Raw genomic sequence first — 26,422 nt, 5'->3', positions numbered from 1 at the left:
AGTCGATAAAAAAAAAAAAAAAAACACCTTTTTAAATCTGCTGAAGGGGGGGTGGGGGTGTTAGAAAGATAAAAACCCAAAGATTTTATAACATTGACAAACAACAACAAAAAATAAATCATAAATATTCCAGACACACCATTTTCTTGGCTCGAAAACCTTGGCTAGAAATTCACCCTTTCTCTCTGCTTTTGATTCCACTGAGACGTAGTAAAAAGTTATTGCAACCTTAAAAATAAATAAATAAAACGTCCTTGATAAGCTATTTTACAGACACGACCAACAGATGGCAATGTGGATCTGAAACGGAGCCTGCTACAAAGAGCGTTTGAACGCTTTGCGAAAATCAACAGCGTTCTAATATGGATCTGCATTCGCATGTGTTCGGTTCACATGCAGCTGGTCGAAATGCACACAGATTGACGAAAGCGAGTGTCTTCCATCAAAATAATCATGCCCTGAAGCAGCAAAAAAAATAACTAGCTGCAGTGCAAACAGCTGCACAGTGAGGCTTACAACACAAAACAATCTTGCCTTCAAGGTTGAAATCTCCGATTTGAAAAGTGATCGAGAGTGAGTGTAAGCGAAGAAGAGCATTAAGCTGCCGCAAATGATACAGCGGGGAGAGATAGCTCCGAGCGCCAATACAAACCCCGCATGCGCGCAAAGAGAAGGCTGCGATGGCAACGCAAATCGGGCCATGCTGAGTGTGAGAGACGTGGCTGCATGACAGGATAAGAGCCTTTGTTGCACAATGATTTAAGAGCCACAGTGTCCTTGAGCATGTCTGTTTGCTCTACCTCGAGTGTTTGCTCAGTGAGTCTGTATAATCCTCCAATTTGTGTGGCAATCGTAGCTCTAAGCAAAATCGGCAAGCACTGGGTGGGATTGAGAGATCCATTACTCCGCTGAATACGTTTGTTCAAAAAGTACATTTGACTTTGACACAGACCTCTACACTTTTGATAACGTTTGCTAACCTGTGAGGCGGATCATTACAAATTTAGCGCTTAGAAAACATTTAACTGATCGAAGTAATGAATCGAAAAGTCGAACTTATGTTATTAAACGAACTGCATTGATTTAAATGCCTGAAGTATTAACAGTTTTTTTAAAACATGATTAAGTGCCTTACATGTGCTTAATGTATTTGGGGGGAAAAACCCAACTCCTAATGACTAAGCGAAAGGAAGAGGGGGTGGGAGTAGCAGTTGGGTGGGCTCAGAGACAAAAATTAAGAATGAAATAGAAGCCCTAAACCTGAGGCCAGGGGTCAGAGCCCATCCTCTATCGCCATAGCAACTTCATCTGTCTCTAGACAGAAGTCAGAATCATGTAAGATCCTTGAATGTTGTATGAATGAGAAAAGGTTGGTGGACGATCACGTTCTGAAGCTTGACACAAGACTTGACACTGTCTTCTAGGGCAGCATAATTAATTGCATTTTAACCATGACTAGAATTTTCGCCGTGCTCAATTAATTAAATATAGTCGACTGATATGGCAGCAAAATGAGCTAATTGGCAGTCATTAAATCATTTTCAATTATCTTTGGCACATTCTTGATTTAACTGTATAGTAGCTACTTATAAATGCTTTTGACTTTCACATCCAAACAATCACCAATCACTTGTTTTATTTTGACAAAACGTCAAGGCGCAATAATTTTACAATTAATTAACTGTGACATCACCAGTCACGGTGGTCATTTTAGGCATAACCCCTGCCAGCCCTGCAAATATAAGCAGGGCCCTCGAAACAAGAACGATAATAAAGGAAACAATTACAGAACCGAGCAGAACATAATAGCCATTTCATACGCATAAGCAATAATCCCCTGCTGCATTCCTTTCCATCATTTACTTTTAACCACATTAGCATTCTTGAAGTAACTGTCCATTTAAGAAAGACAGGAGCTCCTCTTACCTGTCTGTCAGCACACCTCACAATAAGTCAGTGCTATTATCAGGCCATTAAGGAAATCCTCGAAGTTGAAATCCTTGACCATTTATCACTCATTTTGGATTTCAGACTCGGCTAGCTGGCAACAGACGAGCATAAACTGTCTAAAAATAGTTTGTTTTATTTTTTTTTTAATTGGGTTTGATGCTTCGCCGGACACAGTTCGGGTTCTGCCCCGTACAAGCGTGAGATCTGGAGGAATTCTACTTGGGAAATGAATGTGAGGAAAAGTTTCTGATTAACATGCATGCCTATAAAATCGAGTATAGCTATAACACTAACACACACACACACACACACACACACACACACACATACATACATACATACATACATACATACATATATACATACATACATATATACATACATATATACATACATACACACACACACACACACACACACACACACACACACACACACACACACACACACACACACACACACACACACACACACACACACACACACACACACACACACACACACACAGTGAGGAAAATAAGTATTTAAACACGCTGATATTCTGCAAGTTCTCCCACTTAGAAATCATGGAGGGGTCTGAAATTGTCATCGTAGGTGCATGTCCACTGTGAGAGACATAATCTAAAAAAAAAAATCCAGAAATCACAATGTATTATTTTTTTAAACTATTTATTTGTATGATACAGCTGCAAATAAGTATTTGAACACCTGAGAAAGTCAATGTTAATATTTGGTACAGTAGCCTTTGTTTGCAATTACAGAGGTCAAACGTTTCCTGTAGTTTTTCACCAGGTTTGCACACACTGCAGGAGGGATTTTGGCCCACTCCTCCACACAGATCTTCTCTAGATCAGTCAGGTTTCTGGCCTGTCGCTGAGAAACACGGAGTTTGAGCTCCCTCCAAAGATTCTCTATTGGGTTTAGGTCTGGAGACTGGCTAGGCCACACCAGAACCTTGATATGCTTCTTACAGAGCCACTCCTTGGTTATCCTGGCTTTGTGCTTCAGGTCATTGTCATGTTGGAAGACCCAGCCTCGACCCATCTTCAATGCTCTAACTGAGGGAAGGAGGTTGTTCCCCAAAATCTCGCAATACATGGCCCCAGTCATCCTCTCCTTAATACAGTGCAGTCGCCCTGTCCCATGTGCAGAAAAACACCCCAAAGCATGATGCTACCACCCCCATGCTTCACAGTAGGGTTGGTGTTTTTGGGATGGTACTCATCATTCTTCTTCCTTCAAACACGTTTAGTGGAATTATGACCCAAAAGTTCTATTTTGGTCTCATCTGACCACATGACTTTCTCCCATGACTCCTCTGGATCATCCAAATGGTCATTGGCAAACTTTAAACGTGCCTGGACATGTGCTGGTTTAAGCAGGGGATCCTTCCGTGCCATGCATGATTTCAAACCATGACGTCTTAGTGTATTACCAACAGTGACCTTGGAAACGGTGGTCCCAGCTCTTTTCAGGTCATTGACCAGCTCCTCCCGTGTAGTTCTGGGCTGATTTCTCACCTTTCTTAGGATCATTGAGACCCCACGAGGTGAGATCTTTCATGGAGCCCCAGTCTGAGGGAGATTGACAGTCATGTTTAGCTTCTTCCATTTTCTAATGATTGCTCCAACAGCGGACCTTTTTTCACCAAGCTGTGTGTATATATGTATATATATATATATATATATACATATATACACACACACACACACACACACACACACACACACATACATATATATATATATATATATATATATATATATATATATATATATATATATATATATATATATATGTGTATATGTATGTGTGTGTGTGTGTGTGTGTGTGTGTGTGTGTGTGTGTGCATTTTTCAAGTCTAAACTGTAGCTGACCTGCCAAGAAGTTTTGGCTTTCAAGAGTCTGCAATGTTATCTTGGCCATTTCTCACGAGTCCACAGAGGATTGTAGCCGTTAAAGTGCACTTCACAGAAGTGCGTCTAACATATACAGTATATACATATTATATATATATTTTTTGCACCAAGTACGAAATGTCCTGCGTGGACGGCAGAAAACGTCTCCTTAAAAGAAGACAATAAATCAAGCACTTTTGTTTAGGAAAGAAAGTTTTGACCTCAAAGGCCAGCATGCGGACCATGTGTGGTGTGAAATGTGTGCGAGTGGGTGGAAATCAGCTTTAGTGCTTAAGAGTCACTGCTGAACCAGCACACAGCGAGAACAGACGCGATTAGGCCTCCATTAGACAGGCTTGTTTGTGAATGCTATGCTGCTCCACTGCTTGAGCACTGATTACAGCCCACTCCTTCAGCATCAAGCAGGTGGCAGGGCACACACTGCTCTTTTCCCTTCAGCAAAGTTTAATGAAATGGAGCATGAAATCCAACAACAGGTGTAACATTGTTTTCCTTTATATCTTTCACCTCTTTAATGCAAAGTAATTATTCTCTGGAGCGAGATCATAAATAACCAAGCTACACACACACACAAACACACACAAACACACACACACACACACACACACACACACACACACCTTAAAGGTAAAATTTCTTTTTCTATACAGCAGGATTTATATGCATTATATCCTAGTGTTCATTGAACATATTAACATAAGTATATGTGCAATGAGGTTTCCATAAGTTTCAACCTCCTCCTAAAGATCCACAGTCTTGCTTGTAAGACTGAACTCATAAGACTAAGCAGAGGCGCTTGATAGATTTCAACTTACAGTACACTTAATCTTACTGTCATCATTCTCTCCCTCAGACATACACAAAGGACCGGTCACATGCCTTCATCTCTAAATCGAGCAGCTTCACACGTTTTAGCCAACACTAAACACTGCCCTCACACTGTGAGGCTCATAGAAAAGATCACATTCATTACCATTAAGCCAGTTAAGTCGTGTATTTTATACACACTACACCATCAGGAATGAGAAACAGTCCGCATTTCTCAAGGTTGTCCACAGGGGTGCTGTCTAACAGTCTGGTTGTTCTGATCTCAATTCCACTCTAGCAAACTTCAACAATGACAAAGTGATCTCCTCCGAATTAATATAACTGCATAAAGTGAATCCAACACGCTATGCACTTTTGGAATTCAAGCAGCCTTTTTTTCACACGTGTAAACTAACCAGTGAGGCAGAAGCAGAGTTATAAGGAGCATGATGTAGCGCTGGAGAAATTCCATAATAGATATGTGAGCAAAAAATATATTATATATATATATATATATGGATGTGAGGCACAGAAAGTATTACAGTATTTATTTATATACTTAAACATGTATTTAGATGCTTTCAGACTAAAGGGAAAGGGAAATCTTTGCACTGTGTTAATATAAATGCATTGTGATGTTCAGTGAAATGACTCCAGTGGAACCTCCTCGATTCTGCAAACCACCGTGTCTCTTAAACTATATTTGAATTTATTTTTCAAAGCACTGAAAAATTTCCAGATTTTTCCATGCAGATGTTGAACATTTTTATACCGATGCAGACCCAGTCAACAAAGGGGACGTACTTTCTTTTGGCACAATTTCGCCTAGCATTTTCAAAATCTGCTGGATATAGTGAAATTGAACTCTGCGTAGTACTTCTACACTTATCTTCCCCAGCCAGATCTAACAGCTCTGACCACTATTGATCTGACATTTTCAGCAGATCGAGCTCTATAAATTGGACAGACTCAACATCAATTAACAGCCTAAAGTCAGCGCAATAACCGAGGAACTTTGTTGCATCCCCTGTGTATGAAACACACTGTGTATGAAACAAACTTAATTGACGTCGGGATAATTAACTGGCTGATTGACTCAAGAAGGCTCTCATCCCACTCAGTGGGAATATAAGGGTGCACGCAAGCTGGCAGACAGCCCTTTTTCGCTGAAGTAACAACTTCTGTTCTCTTCCTTCTTCGTCTTGCGTCTTTTATATTCTAAACAATCGTGTTGTCAATGTTAATGCCTATTTAATTAACCTATATTTCTCATTAAAAAGGCATAAAGGTGTAATGACCTGTCGGAGAGGGTAACCTTCAGGCGAAGTCTCTCCTGGCGTTAAATACATAAAAGCAGGCATGTTCGAGTGCTTCCCTACGTTACGTTGTTAAAAGCCAACAGCCCCCTCAAGGATTTTTTTGTATAATTTTTTTTAGACGCTGTTGACTTATACTTTTACAAATGATCAAAATACCTCTTCCTTTTCTTGCTACGAGGGAATCGCAACATGTACAGCAGGACCCAAATATACTAACTTATCTGTAATCACGCAGAGACGGCAATAAATAGGAGGTTAATAAGGACCGTAACCAAATCAGCGTATTGTCCCAAGGGCATGTTTAAACAAGTGTAATCACTGCAAATGTTTGCTGTGTGGCTCTTTATACCCAGTCACACGCTGCTGCTCAGTGGCTTCAGCAGCTTAACCTACTGTTCTACCGATGATGTAGATTTTAAGCAGTATTGTGCGAGCAAAAGAGTAAAGTTGTACTGACTGTTATGAGTTACATTATCATAATATTCAGTACAACAGTCTCATTGAGGTTTTTTAATTAGCAGTTCTGTAAACAGGATAATTATATTGTCATTTCAGACAATGCATGGTTTGATTTTTTTGCTCATAAATCAAGAGGGGGAAAAAAAAGTCCTCAAAGAAATCACTGCTAGACAGAGAAATGCCAATGAGCAGACTGACTAACAGCTTGTAGGAAGCTCAGTGATGTTTCGACTATAATGAATAATTGCTCAAATTGAAATTGTATGTACTGTACACATAGGAACGGAAAGATCAGCGCAGTGAAACGCACTAGTGCTGTTACACCACACATCAGACTCTTGGAAATTCATATACAAGAAATCACCATCCTACATTTCATGCGTGAATGCGCTGAAAAGCAAATATCGACACTGACCTTCACATCCGACACCTTCATGCGCGTTCCTTCCTTTCCCACAAAGATGTCGTCCACATCCACAAGTATGTGTCTCTCCAGCGACAAGCATAGTCTTTTTCCGGTTAAATAAGCGATAGCATCTATAAAAATCAGTTTGTGCAGCCAGAATGAGAGGTTGTTGCCAAACAAAACTCTCTGGATTCCGTCGTGAAGGCCAAGATCCTGCACCACGGTGGCGTGCAGGACTCGCTGGGGGCCAAGGTGAGCCAGGGCCTCTGAAGACTTGGTGCTGGCCAGTAGTACAGGTTCATAGGTACTGTGGTTGGATTGGAAAACAGTCCAGTCATCACCTGGCAGTGGACCCTGCTCCACTTCGTTGGGCTTGGTGACGTAGAGCAGTGGTGCAGCAGGATTTATTCTGTAATCCCGCAGGCCCAAATTGGAGTGCAGGAAAAGAGGAAAGCCCTTAAGTTGAGCGCTAAGCAGCGAGTTCTCGTTGGCCTTAAAGAAGCCGATAATACCCACACCGAACTCTGAGCAATACTTATCGAGTAGATCACGGTTCCATGCGTCCAAATTGACGTATTTAAGGACATTTTCGTAGATGACTAATGCGTACCGGCCCCGATCACGTTCCATCAAAGTGGGCATGTCGCCCTTGCTAGGGGCAATCTCTGTGTGGTAGCGGAAGCGACTAGATTCTAGGATGGCCACGATCTCCTGCCCCAGCTGGGAGTAGATGCTCTCTATAAACACTAGCACAACAGGTTCTGTGCGAGAGTTGTCTACTGCTTTGACAGTCCGCTGGCGGCCAACAAACGGAGGCAGAAAGAGAGGTACCCGCTGCACGCCATCCCCCGCTGCGACCACTTCGCCACAGTCACTGAAGGGCAATGGAGGTGCCTCCTTTATCTTGGGGCTGTTGCTGACATAGTAAGCCAGGAGTGCCATAGAGAGCAAGCAAAAGATAATGAGCACCAGGATGAGGCGGTGGAGCTCCAGCTGCCTGATGCCCCGCAGGAGCTTCCACAGCCCCATTGCCACAGAGGGAGAACAGGAGCCAGGGAGCGATTTGGGTATGCAGACCTTTGCAGCCAGAAGAAAAGGTAATAGAGGGGGAACAGAAAAAGGAAGAAAAGGGTTGAGCAGCACACACTGGTAAACACTTTAAACAAAGAGGAGCCATTTACGCTAAGTCACCATGGCCCCCATAGCCCATGACTAGCCTTCTTTCTGTAAGGTCCTTCTCTGGCCACCACGACTCAACGCGTTTGCTTCACGGTCAGGTTCCTGGAAACCAACACGTGTACGCTCTTTAGCAGACACAGTGTCTCAGCTTTCTCCACAGCTTGGCTTAAGACGAATGGGTTTCTCGCTCTTGTTTCATGATAGTCCACTGCCTCTACTGCTCCTCAACGTATCTCGCTCTCTGCTCTCTCTTATGCCTTTTTGCTGCCCCAAACAGGTACGATTCGATGCGACGAAGCCCTCTTTTTTTTCCTGGTAACAGAGAAGAGCTCCTGACGCTTCTGCAGCTCTCAGCAAAGGCCGCTTTGCGGATGACCACGACACGACCAGGATGGTGAATAGTGCCCCCTGCAGAAACCCAGCCAATCCATCATCGGAAAAAGAAAATGCTGTTGGAAATAGAGAGACAAAGATTTAGAGATGAACACAACAGAAACGTGTAGTGCATTAAATTATAATGTGTCTAGTGTAAGGAGCAGACTGTATGCAGTATTGAAGTTTCACACACACACACAATAAGGTTTTAACTTCAACAATAACAATGAGCAGGACTAGTACTTGTGTTGTGCGTGGGTGGACTTGGCCACTGATGAGCACGCTAAAATGAGACACTGAAAAACTCAAAGGCCTTAAGAGCTACTTCTGATCACCTGATTCTAGATTCTTCCATGCAGCCATGTGAATTTTCCATTAGGGCCCCTCATGACGCCCACCAATGTACTCTCGGTGGGTCAAGAGGGCTTTCTCATGACTCAAAATAGCTCACCATAACCTCCGTGTGCTGCCAGCTTCCCGGTACAAAGATAGCATTACAGGTAAGAGAGGACAACTCTGACCTTAGAAATCAGTGAACAAGGGGATTCTATTGGCCAGCTCGAGCTACTAACATGTTTTTGTTTACGCACAGAGCCGAGGATGGACAGTAAACCCAATGCCATGAGAGACACACACTGTAGTCCTGTTGGCAAACCCGAGAAAGGTTTGCAGCAAAATGCCAGCTGTTGAAGGGTTGAAGCTGTATGATTTGGGATAAGCAAAGTCAGTCAGAAGGTCAGAAGTCCATCAGTGGAGTTTACAGCCACCTATATGTCTAACATGATCGATGCCAGCCAGCCAGCCTTCCACTGTAAATCAGCTCAAGCGCTTAAAGGATCAGTTTTCTCACAGATGAACAAATGCAGCAAAGCCTTCTGGTCCGGTCACCTTGTCAAAGACAAAAGAAAGTGCGGGGGTAAAAAAAAAAGCAGAAAAATCCACAAGGTCAGGGCAGAGGGAATCTCTTTGCATCGCTCTTAATGTGCCTGCTTACAGGGGCAGAGTATTACTGCTGTTACCTGACAAGGGAGTGCAAGGGAGTAGGAAACAGGGGAGAAGGATTCTAGAGAACCTAATTTATCAACTGCATGGCCCAGTCTAGTGAAGAGAGCATCCTGAAACTAGAACCTGGACTATTATTAGCCTGAGAAAAGCTCACCTCACTGACCACTTCATAGCACTATGAGGGCACGAACACATGACTTAATGATGAGAGGAAAAAATGCATTCAGACCCAAGGGGCAGTCCTCTGTTATTTTTGATTATGATTGCATTCTGATGTTAACCTTTGGCTTCACAGATGTTAAATAACTTATTACAAGATGTGTGGGGTGTGTTTGCGCACGCACTATGAGCTTTAAAATGAATCTTTTTCTTTTGCAGCTCGAGTTTTGTACTGCTGTGGTTTCACACAAAACTGGCCTCTGTGGTTAGAAGTGAGCTTTAATCTCAATTAAAGAGCTTTTAATTTCAACGCTGCTATTTCTCTAATGATATTGTAGCATCTGGCCAGCGGCAGGCTAATCCCGATTTATTTTTGATAGGAGCCAGAGCAGGAAATGATCAGTAGGCCATGCATATCTTTAGCTTATTAAGCTGCAGCCCCTGGTAAACAGATACTTGTAGTGCGCATGAAGAAGAGCGGAAATTAGTTGGAGAGGAAAAAAAGAGAGGGAGGAAAAAAAACAACAAAGAATGAGGGCGTGTGTGTGCATGATGTGATATGACAAGTAGAAGAAAAACAAAATCTCACCCGAGTCCAAGGGGGGAAGAGAAAGAGGAACACTTGGAAGACATAGGAGTACGTACCATATACACGATTTTAAGTCAAAGCAAAAGAAAACTCAATAAGACTGTTATTTTCCTGGAGGATACCATGTGACCTCCACACATAGCAGTGTCTCCCAGTGGTCTCAATAAGATATGACAGCAATTAGAGATAATACGAGTTTAAGGGACTGATGCAGAGACTAAAGTTGCACTACTCTGGCATACTGACAAGATGATTGATTGCTTTCTTACACATCACTCTGCAGGAAGATTTGCCTACAGAGCCAATCAGGTAGCTGTTCTGTCTACATGCAGCTCCACTTCTGGTCTCTGAGCTGAGTCAGACATTGCTTCCGTTATGCGATGTTCACTCCCTTTGCACAATGCAAGACAAACCCTATACTTCCTGTAATCAATAAACTATCAGACTCCCTTCATTTCCTTCTGATTGCCTGCCTCCAGCAGCTACACACAACCAGCCTCATGGAAAGTCCCCCATGGCTCACACGTGGAAATGAAGGAAATGAACATCAGCAAGAAAATGTATTAAAAGAACACAGAGGAAAAGCAAAGTTTCCCCCTCAGCAGTGTGTGACATTCGATTCCTCAGATATATAGCGGTGCTAATGATTAAAAGTCAGAGAGACGGACACAAACACAGGTGTGTGTGCAGAGCGCACTTTTGAAATCAATGCATCACGTGCAAACAGATTTAGGTCCCTGAGTACAGGGAGACTCGGTTCAGCTGCGGTCCTCTATAAATGGCCTTGCGCACCACGCGCACATCACACCACCTCTCACCTCCAGTCCAGCCCGGCGAAACTCACGGGATGCGTTTCGTCTCAAATTGCACAGGCTCCAGTTACTAGCACTGAACATAGCACTGAACATTCAGCGCTATTCCGTGCAGCGTCATGAGGACAAAAACCTGACCTCTGACCACAGAAATCTTTATTATATTGATTACCAATGGTCCAAAGCAGTGTCACAAATGGCTAGCTACTAGTGGGAAGTTAGTAAACATTCAATGTTGTAAATTATTGTACAGTCGAATATGTAACAAAAAGGTATTTATTTTGCTGTGCTTCTATTTATACACTTACTAACAATCAAAGAGTGTAGATTAAAGGTTGATCTCTAGAACGTTAACAGGGTTTCTGCAGGTTTCACAAAATCTAATTTAAGACCTTTTCAAGACCAGCAAGGATAAAATTTAAAACCTATATCACGACATCAGCAACACACAAATACGTTGTGAGCAACTGGCCTTAAACAAGCCCTAAATTCAAGCCAAGTATCATTAATACTTGCACTCCCTCTCAGCTGAAAAAATCAAATCCGTTCTCATGTCTGTGGTACAATCGAAGAGATTCGCACCATAACAGAAAACCGATTGGCTGTTGCATGTTAGTCTCATTTGTAGTCGAAATATTATATTAGGATTATCGAAAGAAAGAACTGCTATACCAAGCAAACAAACAAAAAAACATTCTAAAGTTCAATGAGCATTAGAGGTAGAGTTATATAAACATCGGAAGATTAAGACCTGCTTAAAAAGATTTAAGACCTAGAACAGTTTAAGGCCTAAAATGTTTTTTTGTTTTTTTTTAGACTTTTTAAGACCCAGCGAAAACCCTAGTTAACCATAATATCGGATCATGACAGCACGCACAAAGGCACAGGAGGCACATGGACCACCCTATTGCAAATATTCTTGAGAGCTCATTCAATGCAGAGTCAAGAAGGAATTGCGAGGTTGAATTTAACTGAAAATAACTGCGCGCGCGCACACACACACACACACACACACACACAGACAGGTATTATGCAGCCTGACATGTTAGCTGATACTTGATGGACAGTGATGAGCAGTTCCGATGCAGAAAAAAACAAAAACAAATGTGACCTAAAAACAACAGCGAGGATGAGGGGGCTCGACAAACGCGCACACCCACACACCAGAATAAGTGCTTGGACAAGTTAATCGTATGAAGTTTGGTCCGTGCAATTAGTTAAGTGGCACCGACTACAATTAGCAGGCATACCTTTTATTTAACAGCATGCCATTTGCACCCAGCACTTATTAGTTACAAACAGAACAATGCATCAAGTTAATGTTCTGGCAAGAGGCTAAATTGGATGTGCTGTAGGAGCGTTCCTGCAAACCTCACACGACGTTCTGATAAATGAAAGCTAATTAATAATCCTCCGCCTTCAACGTGTTTTATAACCGTTTATTCTATAGGAAATGGCTGCAAGCTGCCAGTCTTGTTTCTTTTTTTTTTTCTCCCCTCCATCAAAGTGTTTCAGAAAGTTCTCATGAAGGTGAGAGTGCTTTTATACCACAGTGCAGCGGAATGATCGATTATGACCACAAGAGGAACATTCTTTTCATACTCGAGCACAGCTACGACAGAGGCTTCAGCTTGAACATGAACAACAGGTTCATTTCAGAGCACTCGTTCTACTGCGTTATAGTTTCTATAGTAACAACTTCTACACATGTATGACAAATAATAATAAAAAAAAATATACAATTAATAAAAATGTTTGGAATGTAGTTGGAGACCTTTTTCTGAGATATATTTTTTGGCATTTATGAAAGAATCCCTATAATCCCAGAAGATTATAGTTTCTGTAAGACATTTAACCAGGTGTCTGGGAGACTAGCGGAAGAAAAAAAAAAAAAAAAAAAAGAAGAAGAAGCCCCAAAATAAAGCACCGTACATCAGGAGAAGAATTTACTCCAGGCCCAATTGATGCACTGTGTAGTGTTCACTTTTCAGTCTGATTAAATATTGACAAATTTCCTCTATGATGTTAACTGTTCTAGGTAAAAAAAAAAAAAAAAAAAAAAAAGCTTAAATAGAACGAGGTACGGCTGAAAAGCAGGAGCAGTCGCGGTGTCGTCATGGTTACAGTGTGCATGTACACAATATGAACCTCTTTTTTTTAACATCGGCACAAACGACCAGCGCATTCAGGGGGAAGAAACGGCAAGTGTGAAAGCAGCATGAGTTACTGTGTTCTATGCACTTGGTTCAGCACCGTTACAGAGATATTGCACACACAAGTAAGGGAGAGAAAGACACCTGATGCAGAGCCACAGCTGTGAGTGGTACTAGACGTTGGACATGGATATGCCCATCACGTGTCATGTGCATCTAATAGCGTTTCTCAGGATGTACTTCGGGCAAATAAAATTTCACGGATTGCACTGTAAAAGAGGAAACCAAAGATTACTGCTGCTGTTGTGAAAATAAATTCAAACTCTACAAAAATCCAGCATTTAATTGCCATCGAGACATTTGCAAATTAGACTAAGCTTCTAAAAGACATTCTAATTTACATGCAAATTCAAACTGCGCATACTGCTTACAAATACATTTATTTTCAATCTATTAGAGATAAAGCAGAGAAGGTGTTTTATCCTAAAACCAAAAACATTAACCAAAAAAAAAAAAAGGAGGGAACTGACAAGAGCGATTGTTGTCTGGGGTCAAGCCCTCACTGCCCAAACAGCACAAATGCTGATCACAAAAATTCCACAAGATCCCCCCCCACCTCGCCCTGTCATTCACCTCCCATACACACCATGCTAAATAGACTATCTGCACTCCACTAAGCAGCACACACACACACACACACACACACACACACACACACACACACACACACACACACACACACACACACACACACACACACACACACACACACACACACACACACACACACACACAGAGAGATAAAGATAGCTCCCGCCAAGACCACAACCCTGTTTTTTATATCATCATCATTATAATTATAAAATAAAGAAAGCAATTCAAATTAAAATTTCAGTATAATGTTATGAATTATACATTTCCAGCTGTGTTGCTATAGAATGGTAAAAGCACTTCGCAGCATTAGTCAGATGTTAATGCTCTACAGGTGGATAGAGTCTCATTTAAAAAAGCTTATTTTCTAGTTTCATGAGATCAAGAATCATCCTGACAACTGAGAGACACTCAGGGGGTCGATAATTGTTTTAGGATTTTATTTTATATATATATATATATATATATATATATATATATATATATATATATAAAAAAAAGTAAGTATACACACACACACACACACACACACACACACACACACACACACACACACACACACACACACACACAAGGTGGTATCAAAAAGTTTTGAGACAAGTTTTGTGACACACCAACAAATGGCAGCACAATGCTGCATGCACAGTCACAGGGAGCACCGACCTTCATAAGTGAGTGTGCCACATGAAAAAAAGAAATACTTAATAAAAATTCAACACCCTGTGAAATCAATAGGCCATAGGTGCTGTGTTTAAAGAAAAGTAGATTAAGTAGCAAACATCTGAGAAGAGATCCTTACTTCTAGGTAATGTTGGCAAAAAAAATAAAAAATTAAGCTGCTCTATGTTCAGGAGGTTAACCCATCTCTAATTAAGGCTGAATCAATGGTCAATCAGTGAAACTGGCACTTCATTAAGCACTACTGTCTGAGAGCAATAAATGGTCACCTAGCACACTAGTAAGAGAGGTGATCGACAGAGCCGTCCAGAACGTCAAATTAAACGTGACCTGAAAAAAAAAAAAAAACACTGGAGAGCAACAGCATAGTGCATGAGTGAAGGAAAAGGTCATAGGCTCAGGAGAAATATGTGCTGTGAACAGACAGGCAAGCGATGATATATCAGCATTGAGCATCTTGGGAGGAAAGAAAGAAAACCAAAATCCAGCTGAAAAAGCACTGATGACAGGTCATTACACTAAGGCTAATGTAGAAGGAGCGAGACTAAGTTTGTCCAAACGGTGCAATGGTTTTTTGCCTACAGGGTAAGCCTTTCCCACCCACACCATAGAGGCTGTTTAGACAATAAACCAACAGGATCCACAGCAGGCCACCCACTGCGTGTGTATGCACGTGCGAGTGTGAGAAAAAGTTTAAAATAGCTGAGAGCATGATTTCTGGCCACCTGTCTGGTTTCTTTCAGTGACCTCACTAATATCATGTCCTGTAGTGTGCAAATAAGACCTCTAACACTTATACGGACAAAGATCCGTTTGTATAAGTGCAGATGCTAATAAGATGAGCATAAGAGCTTAAATTACTGCATTAGCAGGGCAGAGAGAGAGCGAGAGAGAGAGAGAGCGAGAGAAAGAGCCCAGAGTGAGAAGCTGTACTACTGTACATTACCATAAAAAAGCTGCTGGAGAGGAAATGAATGAGAAAGGAAGAGTGGAAGAGAAGTAATGTGGTGCTGGTACCTCTGGCACTGGCAGTCACTAATGAGTAACATTGAGCTCATAGACTGCATGGTCTGAGAGGAACCTTGGGCTACTGATTGACAGAGAGCTGATCTTCAAAGACAAGACTGCTGGTCAAACAGGCATCGGACCTCAAGGCTGCTGTATATGCAATGTGCTCAGACTGCAGCTAGTTGGTGTGGGTAGGAGCTTTGACTACCGTAATTTCCGGACTATAAAGCGCACCCATATATAAGCCGCACCCACTAAATTTGACAAATATTTTTATTTTGAACATAAATAAGCCGCACCTGTCTATAAGCCGTCTACATTGAAACTAATGAACTTTACACAGGCTTTAACGAAAGACAGTGTCTGTTACACGGTGTAACGGGTGAAATATGTTGCGCTTCCTTTAGGAGCATAGCGGTATTTTGGGAATAGCCTGCTGCCGCATTTATCCGTTATTACTGCACGTGTGGAGACCGAGGAATATGTCCTTATTATTTAATAATAATAAAAAAGCACGAGTTTTGGACCCTGTCTGTGCTTATATGATTTCTGTTGCAACTGGAGTTAGCGAGCTCTCCCTTAACCCAGACTCAACGCGCTACAACGGCTTGTATCTAAACAGTAGCCTACCAAGAAAGTCATTGTTCACCGTCTTCCTCCTTCCTTTCACAACTATTTCTCTCTGGAGTTTTTCTTTTGGCATTTTCTTTCGTGCGTTTAAAAAAAAAAACTTTTTTTCTCCCGATGCCGTGCAGCTCAGAACACAGGTGAGGTGCGTTTTTTCCGTTTCCGTTCGGAAATTTCATTGGTCTAATGTTATGGGGTTCAGTTTTTTTGGCTTTAAGTTTGTGAAACTGGGAAAAACCCAGGAAAAATTCATAAATTAGCCGCTTCTTTGTTTAAGCCGCGGGGTTCAAAACATGGGAAAAAGTAGCAGCTTATAGTCCGAAAAATACGGAATTTCTTCTTAAACTCAAGAAGATTGTGAGGATTTGATTTATATTACTATTTATTTGATCAGTATGATGGTCTTATATTTAAAGACCACGTGGTGACAAGTCAACTTGGGAGTCATTTGGAATGTCTTCTTAATTTGTCCTCAAATAAGGGAAAACAGGTCATACCTGACTACATATAAACCTGTAAAATGAGAATTATTAAAAAAATTAATGCTAAATGGTTGTAAACAGCCTGAATTAAAGTCTACACTTTCACATTTACATCCTGATTGCTTCTTTTTTGACTCCATAACAGGGCTCTTTTCAGGACACTTGACTACTGCCGCTGCAACCTTGGCAAAGCACGTCTTCATCAAGCTTAATGCACTGGGCCATTGTCATGTTGGTTCAGATTTACTGTAGGACCTTTAGTACCTGTGAAGGGAAATTGAAAAGACATTCTATACAATTGTGTGCTTTCAAGTTTGGGGCAACATCCTGGTGAAGGATGCACTTATAGAAAACCGTTTATTAGTATACGTTAATTTATTAAGTACCGTAGTAAAAATAGCTTTTACTGAATATATTCTTGTTTAAAGAGTGGAATGGAGCTAGCAGTATATTAGCAGAAAATATGACCTAACTGGTGTGTGCAACATTCAAACTAACATATTAAGCAAAGATGCTTGATTCTTTTACTAGTTGGTTGGCAATAAAAGAAAGAAAAAAAATATGCTAGTCTAAGTCACAATCATCTTGTCCCAAGTGCCCTGATTAGTGATTTGTCCCCCTTTAAAATGCGATACAGGATAGTTACATTGCCAATATTTGTGCTGCATTTGAGTATTTATAGTCGACGCCTAGTATAAGATGCTGCATACATATATGCCAAGAGTATATCTGGGTGAATAGAGTCTCCCCCCTCATACCAGTACTGGACAGAGTGAACAAGTGGCTTGAAAGGACAAAGAAAGTCCATCAGGCTGAACATGACCTCCGGCCCTATTCCTTTGAGATGTCTTCCTCAAGACAGCAGTTACACTGACCCTTCTGCCCTGGCCGTGACTTAAATTACTATTCCTAACAGACTTCGAGTAGACATCACAGACACATACATCCCCTGTTCTATTAAGGCTTGAATTGAAATTTTTTTCTATATTATTTGAGTATTTTTTACTTGGAAATCTTTTTTTTTTTCAGATGGCATGCTGTATGGCCATGTGATCATCTGCTGCCCAATTCTTTTTGTAGCCTAATCACACAATTTCATCCAACGATGACAGTTTTTGATGTTTGGTTAAACATAGAATAAAAAATAAATAAATAAAATCACAATTGGATACTCTGCGGTTAATGTTTTCGTCATACTTTAGCTTTGGATTCAAATTTCCACTAATATCTGAAGAGCTACGAAATCAATACTTTTAACTGATATTTAATTGCTTAAAGCCCCGGTTTTCATTTTGTTGCAAGTCCCTCATATAGGTGTTGTGTCTCTCATGACGTGCATGTGTTAACGCGGGTTACAGAATCTGTGTTCCCTGATCTCAAGCTGGGCTTTCACACCACACTAACGCAACAGATGAATCACTCTCGTTCCATTTGCCCGGACGACGCATGCACCATGTCTGGATGATGGTAAATTGCCAAATGAAACTCCTCCACAACAACTGCTGTGGTCTCAAACACGTACTTTATTGACCGATCTGAACCGGTACACTTGGTAATGGGAATGAAAAAATTGCTCCAGTGATAAAGTAGGTCTCTACCAAGGAATCTCATTGTACTTATTACATTAGAATTGTAAATAATCTATAGAAGCTTGAAGGAAGTCTTGGTATTAACTGACCATTAGACAGTAGTGTGAAAGGCTTGATCCACTGCTGGCCATGTTAACATTTGTGTTGAAAGTGTAAAAGCAGTGCTCCTAGCCATAACATTTTGTACACCCTATTTGTGAGAAATCCCCAAAAGAGCTTTACCTACTGTACATGTACCTTCATTATAGACAAAGAATAAAACAAGACTGAAGGTGCTTTTATAAAAAAAAAAAAATTATAATAAATAAATACGTCTAGTGGGTGTTGTTGCACTTATACCACATTCATGTACAAAAATTAGTGCTTCATTTACTAATGAAATGATTAATAGATTTAATAAAAGATTCAAAAAGTTGCAACCCCCTCCTCACACACGCACACATTATAATCTATCATTCTTTTTCTGTCTCTCACACACATACACAGTAGCCACATCAGCATTCATAAGAATTATGTTGTTAAAATGATCTATTTTTCAGTCTGTTTATTATTAGTTCCAGAATATGTGGAGTGTCCACCATACAAGTCCCCCAAGTCCCTGTGTACGAGCTGTTACTATATAAATAATAACGTATTAGAAAGTGTGCATTAGTATTAACCCGTCACTCATTGCAAAACATGTTCTGTGAATAGGTGATGGAAGAGGGGTGCAATATTTTTTGCATATGTGTAGTTTATGAAATGTGGCATGAAATATGCACCATTGTAATGAAAGTTATAAATGTATATATACAGTGAGGAAAATAAGTATTTGAACACCCTGCTATTTTGCAAGTTATCCCACTTAGAAATCATGGAGGGGTCTGAAATTGTCATCGTAGGTGCATGTCCACTGTGAGAGACATAATCTAAAAAAAAAATATCCAGAAATCACAATGTATGATTTTTTTAACTATTTATTTGTATGATACAGCTGCAAATAAGTATTTGAACACCTGAGAAAGTCAATGTTAATATTTGGTACAGTAGCCTTTGTTTGCAATTACAGAGGTCAAACGTTTCCTGTAGTTTTTCACCAGGTTTGCACACACTGCAGGAGGGATTTTGGCCCACTCCTCCACACAGATCTTCTCTAGATCAGTCAGGTTTCTGGCCTGTCACTGAGATACACGGAGTTTGAGCTCCCTCCAAAGATTCTCTATTGGGTTTAGGTCTGGAGACTGGCTAGGCCACGCCAGAACCTTGATATGCTTCTTACAGAGCCACTTCTTGGTTATCCTGTCTGTGTGCTTCGGGTCATTGTCATGTTGGAAGACCCAGCCTCGACCCATCTTTAATGCTCTAACTGAGGGAAGGAGGTTGTTCCCCAAAATCTCGCAATACATGGCCCCGGACCACATGACTTTCTCCCATGACTCCTCTGGATCATCCAAATGGTCATTGGCAAACTTAAGACGTGCCTGGACATGTGCTGGTTTAAGCAGGGGAACCTTCCGTGCCATGCATGATTTCAAACCATGACGTCTTAGTGTATTACCAACAGTAACCTTGGAAACGGTGGTCCCAGCTCTTTTCAGGTCATTGACCAGCTCCTCCCGTGTAGTTCTGGGCTGATTTCTCACCTTTCTTAGTATCATCGAGACCCCACGAGGTGAGATCTTGCATAGAGCCCCAGTCCGAGGGAGATTGACAGTCATGTTTAGCTTCTTCCATTTTCTAATGATTGCTTCAACAGTGGACCTTTTGTCACCAAGCTGCTTGGCAATTTCCCCGTAGCCCTTTCCAGCCTTGTGGAGGTGTACAATTTTGTCTCTAGTGTCTTTGGACAGCTCTTTGGTCTTGGACATGTTAGTAGTTGGATTCTTACTGATTGTATGGGGTGGACAGGTGTCTTTATGCAGCTAACGACCTCAAACAGGTGCATCTAATTTAGGATAATAAATGTAGTGGAGGTGGACATTTTAAAGGCAGACTAACAGGTCTTTGAGGGTCAGAATTCTAGCTGATAGACAGGTGTTCAAATACTTATTTGCAGCTGTATCATACAAATTATTAGTTTAAAAATCATACATTGTGATTTCTGGATATATATATATATATATACACACACAGTATATATATATATATATACACACACAGTATATATATATATATATACACAGTATATACACACACACACACACACACACACACATATACATACACACACACACATTACTGAAGATTCCGGAAGAGTGTAATAAATTTGACAGCATGACACCAACAATCTGGCTTAAATTCATGGGAAATTAAGGTTATAGTGACAAACTACAAGAATAAAATGTTGAATGTGCAAATACTTTTACAATAAAATAAAATTTTAATGTTAAAATATCACATGGTTCTACACTAGGGCATGAGTAAGGCACAGGGTGAGGTGTACAGAAGGAAACAAATACCTGGAATTCAAATACCTCACAATCTGCTTGAGCATTAAACATATTGGATTTGTCAAAAAAATCTATATAAACTCTGGGAGAAAATACAAAAAAATATTTAAATAATAAAATCAGAAATAAGGCAGCGTTTCGGTGTAGCACATCTCGATTGCTCCAAAATGCAGTTCGTTTTACACTAAATTTTGCACCTGCATTATTGTTTTTACAAATTGGTTTAATACAGAGTCCAATTCCAAATATGTAGAAACTAAGACTATTGTAAACATGCACGTTTACTCGATACCACTCATGTGCTGCTCCTGCGTGGCTGTAGGCCAAAACTATCGAGTGGAATATTGCTGTGCACTCTTTTTGTGTTATTGAAATAACATTTAATAGCAGTGGAAAATTATACTTGATTACAGCACATTAAAGACACTTACCTCTTTAATGCATTTATACATTTTCTTTTTTTTTTATCATTAAGCAGTTCAACATTTATGTGAATTACTTTAATAAACAAACATAAATCATAAATAAATAAATAAATACAAAGAAAAGAAATTAAAAACCACATTTAATTGCTTAAAAAAAAAAAAGATTTAAAACTAAAGACAAAACCCTGCACTAGAGCTAGCCCCACCTGTACGTACATGCCTGCAGCATACCTGCATTAGAAGGCTAAACAGATTTAGCATGGTTAATTGGGTAAGGTACGGTTCTCTGCGCAGGCAAAATAGTGATGACAGGTTCATTTGCAGCTCTGAGCTGCAATGCCCAAAGGATGAGCACTATTGGTGAGTTGAGAAACAGAGTCAGGGCCAGGCAATCAGTCTTCACATTAAGGGAAAAGGACTCGAGAAAATAAACAGAAAACCAGAAAGCAGAGTAGATAAACTAATTAACACATCATGGAGATGCAGATGAGTGCCTTGTTTGTTTGAGCATGCAACCATATTGTTCCAGATGTCATTGCAGTACTGCTGCAATAAGTCTGTGCGTTAGTGAGACTCGATTAAGTTTCACTGAAATTAAACACAAGACACTACGAGCTTGCAAAGAAAACACGCCTGGTGTGTGTGTGGAGGAGGAGGAGGAGGAGGAGGGGGGGAGAGAGAGAGAGAGAGAGAGAGAGAGAGAGAGAGAGAGAGAGAGAGACATTTATAGACTTAGATTGCACTACTATTGACAAGGGTAACACTGAGACGCCAAGATAACACTATTGTTATTTTAAACAGAGCAGATTACACTGCCAGAATGATAATGAGAGACTTAAATGTAGCATCACAGCGAGAGAACACAGCTTCCAGAAAAAAAATCATTCTTGGCTTTATATATGCTTGTACACTGTTTGAGAATAGGGGTGCGCGGTGCACCAGGGATGAGAGTAAAGGGAAAAAGAAAACAAACAAACAAAAAAAAAACCACAAAAACTAAAAGAATTCAGTGGCCAATAACGGCAAGTTCTCATCACCAGCACCGTGGCAACTGTTCGGAGCTTTTTAATTGGTTAGGGACTACAGCTGAGTGCATGCTGAAACGCTTAAAAATTACAACAGCAGAAAAACAAGCCGACAACGAAGCTGCTCTGGCTGCCGAACAGAGTGTCTGTCTACAAACCCCACAATCCGTTCTGCTTACATACTGCTGAGATGCACAAATACAAACTGAGCCTTCACACAGTCTGTACCTCTCGCACATCTCTCTGGATGCAACGGTAGTGATAGCAAATCAATCGCAAAGCCTGTGTTCATAAAATAAAAACTTCCGCAGGCTCAACACGTATGAGAAGTGGCTTTACTAGTACGTGGGGGAGAAAATCAGGAGAAAGAAATATATTCAGGGAGGCCCTGTATTCTGTATTGTTTTCAAATACAGGCTTTCCACACCCACCTCCAAACAAGTACGCCTCTTCCCTCCAATTAAAATTTTTTTGGCACCGTTTCTCCCCTGATATCTTTTCACTCTTTCTGTCATTGGAAGGCCCTTCCTTTTCACCACCACCTCTGCTTGCCAGGCTTCTCAATTCGTTCTATGAGACATTCCTCCAAGCACACAAAAGTCCCAAAGGACCCCACAAGCACAAACTCTACCTAATACACACACACACACACACACACACACACACACACACACACACACACACACACACACACACACACACACACACACACACACACACACACAGACACACACACACACACACAGACAGTAGAGACAGGCAGAATGACATACCAGCTCTGATGAAGATGCTCATGCGAGGCCCGTGTGGATGCCAAGTTGTTCACTAAGAGTCTGAAGGGAACATAAAATTTCCTCTGCTCCAGTTCGCCATAGAACACTTTTCTCTCCCAAACGGACAATGCTATATCTTTAGACTGCTGTTGTGCCTGCATATCCCAAGTTGAATGAACATGTAGTAGGTCTTTTTTGGGCCTATGTGGAGCTGGCCTAATTAGAACACAAAGGGTAGAGGGAAGATGTAGAGGGGAACGCTCATTTTTCAGGCAGGACTGAAAGTACTGTAGCTCCGGAGCTGCACAAGCGTCGAGGCAAGGATGGTCAAGTAAACTTTGTGAGACTCCAATTGAACAAACTTCCTAACTTGATAATATCTAGATAAGCATCTAGCATGGCTGTGTGCTGACATCAGCTACCTTTTACCACTTAACAACAAACAAATAAGACAATCTGATGTGGTTTTGTTTTTGTTTCATAGTAGCGCTTCATCTCGACACACTTACTAAAGCCATTCATTTGCAGAAGTGAGAAAAAGTTCTTGTCCACTGATTTGTTAAAGCCATTGCATCACTTCGATAAAGCAGAGAGCGTCTAGAGAGGTTTGTAAAAAGCTGCCGATTTCTGAGCTCATGTTTCTTGCTCTGTGGTCAGATCTTCAGCTAAATAATTTACACAAACACGTGTGATTGGAAAAAACTACCGAGTATCTGCTACAGAAACCAATTAGTTCAGGTTTTAATGACTAGAGTCGCAAACTAGATCCAGCGTTTTTCCCCTATACGATTATCAGTTGAATCTGCTGAAACACTTGAATCCAGACATTTAGTCATCTATGGATTTCTCCTGCTATGAGGTCAATTCCTGAATGAAGCCACAGCCGTCCTCAGGCAGAACTCTGAAGAAGCATGATCAGCCCTGCTCTCTGTATAAGGGACTGTGTTCCTCTCTAATACTGTTTATGAGAGCAACACTAGGCAACTATGAACATCAGTTAGATCATATACAGAACTGAGCAATACCAACACACTCCTGCAACAGCAGGCAGCAGGCATTTGATATTGCAGAACTCCAAAAAGAAGCCTTCACCCACATATTCTGCAAGAGGCACTAAGCAAGTGGGTTTGTACTGGCAGGGCTGTTGCAACAACTAAACAGGTATCGCACACGAGTGAATAACGGCGTACGGAAGTCTCGCAGACACGTAGCCTACACGCGCATAGCGCCAGCAGTACTACTGCTACAAATACTACTGCTACTGTGGCCAAAATCTTTCTCTCACACTCTCCCTCTTTTGCACACACACCTGAAAGCTGTGATCTCAAAAGACAAATCTCTTTGCCTGTTGACTCACACTGACATACCCAACAACAGTGCTGTCTCAAACCCCCTGCAAAGCCACATGTGGAATGACGATATCCATTTCAACATCCAGAAATCAGAATCTAGTGTCAGGGAGTTTTTCTAACCTCAGCATTACTGGCATGTCACTCAAATCGAAAAATACGATAGGAAAACATTTTTTGACAGCTCTTCGTCTGGGTAAAGAAGCCATCAATCCTGTCAGGTGGACCTACGGAAAGCTCCGGTTAGAGTTGCACTCAGCACTTCTGGCTTCACCATGGAGGTTGAGAGGCTAATGGTGCTGTTAAGCAGCATTACTACTCCACCTGGGCCCCTTATTACACCTAAAACTTCACCATTTAGATCCATGTGCAGGCAACGTTTTTTAACCAGACCTGCAGAAAACACCAAGCTGTTAATAGACACTTGGCTTTAGTCAGCACACCAGATTTGAATTTCATGGATTTATTTTAGCCCATGACGTTCTGGACACACAATCACCACTGCCATTAACACATACTTCAAATGTATAATAAACATTTTCAACAACTCTATTGTCAAATGTAACACTGTCCTGCTTTAGTTACTGCATAGAAGTGAAACTCTAATGCTGGTGGCTGTATGAAATTTCAAATATGGCAAGTTGGAAATCACCAGACTGCAGCCAATTAAGATGTTACACATAAATGTTTTTTTTAATTTTATTTAATTAAAGGATTTGACAAAAATAAATGAACATTAAATAAAAATAATCATTTGGCTCAGTTTTTTGTTAATAAACTGTACATCAAGCAAATGCCACACGGCTCACCTCAACGCAACATCGGTGAACTGTTGGTGTTTCTCCTGAACATGAATAAATAAACAAATAAATAAATCTCATTATTGAACTGAAGTTGACAAAACATGAACCCACTAGGAGGTACACCGCTAGCAGTCATACGAGTGGCATAGACAAACTTCCTGCCCAAATCAGACACACCTATGATGTTGGTCTGTCTAACTGATATCAGTGTCCGTACAGGAAGTCCCTGGCACACGACGGAGATACGTACCAACGACCCCATTATAACTTGAAAATATCGTTGAGACACAGGAATCTTGAGGAATGGTGATGAGTATGGAGCAGTTTACTGTAACTTGTTTATAATTCAGAAAATTGCAGTACACAATTTACCAAAACAGAACAATTTACAGTAATGTATAAACTTTAGAGTATATATGTATGTGGCAGCGGCGGATTAAATGAACGGGAAGAAGCACACCAGTAGCCAAGGAGACCAATCAGTGCGCTCTGTTTCAAATTCAACCAATAAAGAGGAGAGAGAGAAGGGCTCAAATTGGGCTTTGAAACACCAAAAACACCAGCACACACAAAAAAAACAACAACATGATAACACCAAGACAACTGAACTCTGTCATCCCGGCAGCTTCCAATCATATCACATATACACTACTACGTCTGCCTGCCGCACGGAACGTAAAATCTTTTTCGGTCGTAGCGCTATCGTCATTGCAAAATCGACATTATACTGTATGTAAACCCATACAGTGTGGTTCCTGCCCAGCCAAATGTTGACTTGAGGCACAACATTCGATTTAAATGCTTGAGATGAGTATTTTGGGAGCCTACATGTGTACCTTGTAGCGCTACTGAGTTAGGGACGACTTCTCAGAGAGATAAGAGCTTAGTAACAAAGAGGCTTCCAGATTAGAGGTTAAGTGAAATGTTTTGGCACCGACAAATTAGCAGACTGGAGGTCTAGGTAGTTTTTTTTTTTTTTTTAAAAAGCAAGGGTTCCTAACAGCTCCCAACAAGACCAGACTGATGAGAGATACCACATGAATAACAGTGAATCAAGCTAGCTTTTATCGCAGGCGACCCTATCAGTGTTTGCTGGCAGTCTCTGTATGGCCTGCACCTTTAAAAAGCCAGACAGCAGCCATAATAAGAAACAGGGTTTACCGAAGACAAAATGAATTAAGGGAAAAAAATTTTTTGTGTTGCTCAGGTATGAGTAGGAGTAATTTCAGGTAAACGACATGGGCAGCGTTGGTGTTTGGGACTTGCGGAGAACACAAACTGCTCCCTGCACGTCCACACATTTAATTGTCTGAAATGTACTTTGATATAAAAGCACCACAGGAACCACCACACAATGGGCCTCATAGAACTCGCAGTGCAGACACTGTTCTGCTCGTCAAAAAGCAATTCTGAATATATATATTTTAGCCCCATTTTCTGACAATTTCCAC

The 26,422-nt window shown here is 40.9% G+C and overlaps 1 protein-coding gene and 2 long non-coding RNA genes across 9 annotated transcripts in view; 1 reads left to right on the top strand and 2 right to left on the bottom strand.

Annotated features, from left to right (window-relative positions):
* Positions 1–26,422, bottom strand: part of ndst2a (N-deacetylase/N-sulfotransferase (heparan glucosaminyl) 2a) — a 125,879-nt gene that overhangs the window by 11,500 nt on the left and 87,957 nt on the right. For 6 of the 7 annotated variants that reach the window (XM_083538314.1, XM_083538313.1, XM_083538312.1 and 3 more), the window contains one exon: positions 6,870–8,488. In XM_083538314.1, the coding sequence (XP_083394440.1) occupies positions 6,870–7,889 (1,020 nt within the window). In that variant the 5' untranslated portion in view covers positions 7,890–8,488. Of the gene's footprint in view, positions 1–6,869; positions 8,489–8,657; positions 8,713–26,422 lie in introns of those variants that run through there. The other variant, XM_083538318.1, reaches the window with a different exon arrangement.
* The window catches only part of LOC310724443, a 430,012-nt gene that overhangs the window by 332,370 nt on the left and 71,220 nt on the right, over positions 1–26,422 (top strand). The gene's annotated exons all lie outside the window — the stretch shown is intronic.
* Positions 3,797–6,861, bottom strand: LOC310724446. Its single transcript, XR_014533065.1, has 3 exons — positions 4,462–6,861; positions 3,918–4,427; positions 3,797–3,878 (listed from the first exon to the last, which is right to left on the bottom strand). It is a non-coding gene; the product is annotated as an uncharacterized lncRNA (long non-coding RNA).

This window comes from Silurus aristotelis (assembly GCF_946808225.1).
Source record: "Silurus aristotelis genome assembly, chromosome: 4".
In the NCBI taxonomy this organism is placed as follows: Eukaryota; Metazoa; Chordata; class Actinopteri; order Siluriformes; family Siluridae; genus Silurus; species Silurus aristotelis.
The sequence above is the reverse complement of the archived record's forward strand: the minus strand, read 5'-3'. Positions and strand labels throughout refer to the sequence as shown.